The following is a 3,951-nucleotide window of genomic DNA, read 5'->3' on the forward strand; positions in this document are numbered from 1 at the left end:
TATGCTGCGAAAGTGTGGCGTATTTGAAAAAATTCATTTATATTATTGTTATTATTATTATTATTATTATTATTATTATTTTTTTTATTTTTTTTTACAGTGTAGGAAGACGAGAGGAGATCTCTGCCGTTAGAAAACACGTTTATGGACTCGAACCGTCGGCCTGTTAGAGGAGTTGGTCATCCATTCATCGCTCTAAGTCATTCTTTGTGAGAAAAACAGTCAAACGTCTCTGATGTCAGCTGGTTAAATGTGAATATTGTTCTAGTTTCTTCTTCTTCCTCTGGGACAGGAAACTAAATATCTTTGAGTTGGGGACAAAACAAGACATTTTGAGGACGTCATCTTGGGCTTTTTGGGACACTGATCCACATTTTTCACCATTTTCGGACATTTTAGAGACCCAACAACTCATCCGTTCATCCGGAAGATGACCGTTAGCTGCAGCCCGAGCGCTAACGGGCTACCAGGAGGAGAAATTAGAAACAAAAGAGGAAGAACGGCAGAAGAGAAGCAGCCGATCCACGATTTTCTTCTCTTCTACGTTTTTTGGGATTTGGAGCCAAGATGGCCGCCGCTAAAAACAAACCCATCGGTGGCTTAAAAGAAAGCAGGAAGAGGAGGAGTCAGAACTCGTTTACTCGGGATTTATCAACAACAAAAACTACGGAGCCCCAAAAAGGGTCACGAGTAGCAGTCTGAGAGGTTTTCATCTTCCTGAAAACGCAACCAAATGTACCCGATAGTGTCAAAAACACACTGAAAGATGAGAAGGCAACTGTTAACTGATTTCATGTTGTCCTAAGGTCAAATTGGACCCGTTTCTACATCAGAAATTTGTGATTCTTTCATCCAAATTGTCCAAAAACATTACGTGGAGGGTTCCATACAACGCTTTAAAATGGTTAAATGGTTTAAATGGTTTGAAAACAGTATCCTGAAACTAAACTTTGACAAAAAACACAAAAACATTTATATAATTTCATATAAATTAGGTTTTTTGACCATGAATTCGAAAACAAAATGGTGTAAAACTAGTGGTAATACATTGGTGTGAGTGGTGTGTACAGTATACTGATGGTAGTGTCAGAAAACACGAAGAAAATGTTGGAAAAAAGTGTCTAAAAAGCCTCAAAAGTGTTATTGACATTCATGAAAATGCAACAAAATGTACCCGATAGTGGCATCAACACACTGAAAGATGAGAAGGCAACTATTAACTGATTTCATGCTGTGAATGTGAAATATTAACTTTAGCCACGTAACGTTAGCAGCACATTGTTAGCATTATGTTGCTAACCTCGGATTGGTTTTCTTATGAGCACGAGACTTTTTGCGTGCGCACCAGAAAGTTTTTTCGTGCGTACCGCATGGAAAAGAACAAAAAAAGTCATGTCTTGTCCCCTTAGGGGCTCCGTACTACAACAGACGTTTTTGTAAGATATGAATTCCAAAATAAATTGGTGTAAAACTAGCGTTAATACATTGGTGTGAGTGGTGTGTACAGTATGCTGATGCTAGTGTTAAAAAAGTGTTCAGTTTTGACTCGGGAGGACAACACAACGGTAGCAGTCTGAGAGGTTTTCATCTTCCTGAACACGCAACCAAATGTACCCGATAGTGGCATCAACACGCTGAAAGAGTTAACTGATTTCATGCTGTGAATGTGAAATATTAACTTTAGCCACGTAACGTTAGCAGCACTTTGTTAGCATCATGTTGCTAGCCTCGGATTGGTTTTCTTATGAGCACGAGACTTTTTGCGTGCGCACCAGAAAGTTGAGGGGCTCAACAGAAGTAGAACAGACGTTTTTGAGAAAATGTTGACTTTTCTTCCCCCCCAAAAAACTCACTTGCGATATTGAAATGGGTTCAGTTAGCCGCACGCTCGCGCATTAATCTGAACGATTTGGATGCTAACAATGTAATTAATGCATGTAAAACTGAGACTACGTGTTTAAGTATTCAGATTATTTCTGATTGTTTTGGTTTGAAAGATTTAGGACCAAAAGCTAAACTGCTAGCGACTTAGCATTCAGGACAAATAAAAAAAAAAAGAATAATCTTTAGAAGTTATTTTCACTTTTACAGACATTTTTGTCATCTTTTTCAAGTTAGTTTTTGCTTCTTCCGGAGTTTTTCCCACCTTTTTTTTTGTTGTTTTCCCCCCCAAAGTTTTTCCCGCCTTTTTTTAATATTTGTAACATTTTCAGTTTGAGTTTCTTTCCGTCAATTTTTGCCATTTTTTCAAACATTTTTGTTACTTTTTTGAAGGGTTTTTTTGGACAATTTTTCCAGTTTTTTTGGGGGGGGGGGTTTTCCGAATTTTTTGGCGCTTTTTCCAGTTACGTCCTTCCTGCATTTAGTGTACATGGAAGGTTGTCAAATATTGTTTTCTTTTGTAAAAACATCCCTCGCTGCGCTGAGGAAACCTTAACGTAGCCGCACGCTACATACATCTAAACAGTTTAGATGCTAAAAGACATTTAGCAAAAGAACCAAAGTGAAACGTAGACAACGTGTTTAAATATTGAGATTATTTCTGATTGTTTTGGTTCAAAGCCAGCCAGAGATTTGGGACCAAAAGCTAAACTGCTGTAGCGACTTGAGCTTTCAGGACAACAAAAATGTCCTCGACACAAAGTTCATTTGTTGTCAACGTGCCAAACAGACGTTTTTGTAAACTATTGACTTTTCTTACAAAAAAAACCCTCACTGCTCTGAGAAAAGCTTCTTAGCTGCACGCTCGTTCTTAAATCTGAACAATTTCAATGCTAAAATACATTTTACGCTAAATGTTTCAACATCGTTATTTTTATTTTATTTTTTTACTTTTTTCCCCCCAATGTTTTTGTTGCTTTTTCCAGCATTTTTGGCGCCTTTCTTGAGATTTTTTGGCGCTTTTTCTTATAAAATGTATAAAAACCTTTTGACGTTTTTGTCCGACATTTTTTGTCACTTTTTTCGATGTTTTTGTTGCTTTTTTTCGAGGGTTTTCGGCGCCTTTTTTGAGTTGCTTTTTCCCCGAGGTTTTTGGCGCTTTTCCCGCTTGCATTTAGCACACGTGAAAGGCAAATGTGCCGCCTCCCGACAAAGGCAACGTAGCCTACGTGTTTAAATATTAAGATTATTTCTGATTGTTTTGGTTCAAAGCCAGCCAGAGATTTAGGACCAAAAGCTAAACTGCTGTAGCGACTTGAGCTTTTCAGGACAACAAAAATGTCCTCAACACAAAGTTCATTTGTTGTCAACGTGCCAAACAGACGTTTTTTTGGCGCCTTTTTGAGTTGTATTTAGCTAAACTGCTGTAGCGACTTCAGTTAGTACGAGAGTGATTGCTGATTGCTGATTGGCTGCAGTTAGCCGAACAATAATAAATGTTTCTTTAAGTATTGATTGTTGTTGTAAATGTGTTTCTGTACTTGATAACTGTTGTTTTAAGTTACATTTTCAAGTCAAAATGTGTAAGTATTACTCAGTTAAATGTTTCCTTAACCCTACCGTTGTCCTCGGGTCAAATTTTACCCATTTTCAAAAAATTTCTATATCAGAAATTTGGGTTTTCTATCAACCAAATTGTCAAAAAAAATAATGTGGGTGGTTCCATACACCGCTCTTTACAAGTAAAATAAATGGTCAGTTCACTGTTCTCATTGGATTTGGGGTGTTTAATTATTTATAGCATTTGAAAAAAAGTAAATTGGTGAAAGAACGTTGAAAAATAATTGACAAAAATGTCTATAAAAGCTTCAAAAACGTCAAAAAGAAAACAAAAAAGACAACACCAGGGTTAAGTATTGATTATTGTTGTTGTAAATGTCTTTCTGTGCTTGATAACTGTTGTTTAAGTTACATTTTCAAGTCAAAATGTGTAAGTATTAAGACGCCATGCTCAGTTTTTTATTGTTTTCGTTAGAGAGAGAGAGAGAGAGAGAGAGACTAAAGAGAGAG

General features: G+C 36.9%; 1 protein-coding gene across 2 annotated transcripts in view; it reads left to right on the forward strand.

Annotated features, from left to right (window-relative positions):
• The window catches only part of LOC144513339 (phosphatidylcholine:ceramide cholinephosphotransferase 2-like), a 21,711-nt gene extending 18,666 nt beyond the window's left edge, over nucleotides 1-3,045 (forward strand). For both annotated transcript variants that reach the window (XM_078244382.1, XM_078244383.1), the window contains exon 9: nucleotides 101-3,045. In XM_078244382.1, the coding sequence (XP_078100508.1) occupies nucleotides 101-170 (70 nt within the window). In that variant the 3' untranslated portion in view covers nucleotides 171-3,045. The remainder of the gene's footprint in view (nucleotides 1-100) is intronic.
• Nucleotides 3,046-3,951: the final 906 nt, after the last annotated feature.

The sequence above is a fragment of the Sander vitreus genome, unplaced genomic scaffold (genome assembly GCF_031162955.1).
Source record: "Sander vitreus isolate 19-12246 unplaced genomic scaffold, sanVit1 ctg215_0, whole genome shotgun sequence".
Classification (NCBI taxonomy): Eukaryota; Metazoa; Chordata; class Actinopteri; order Perciformes; family Percidae; genus Sander; species Sander vitreus.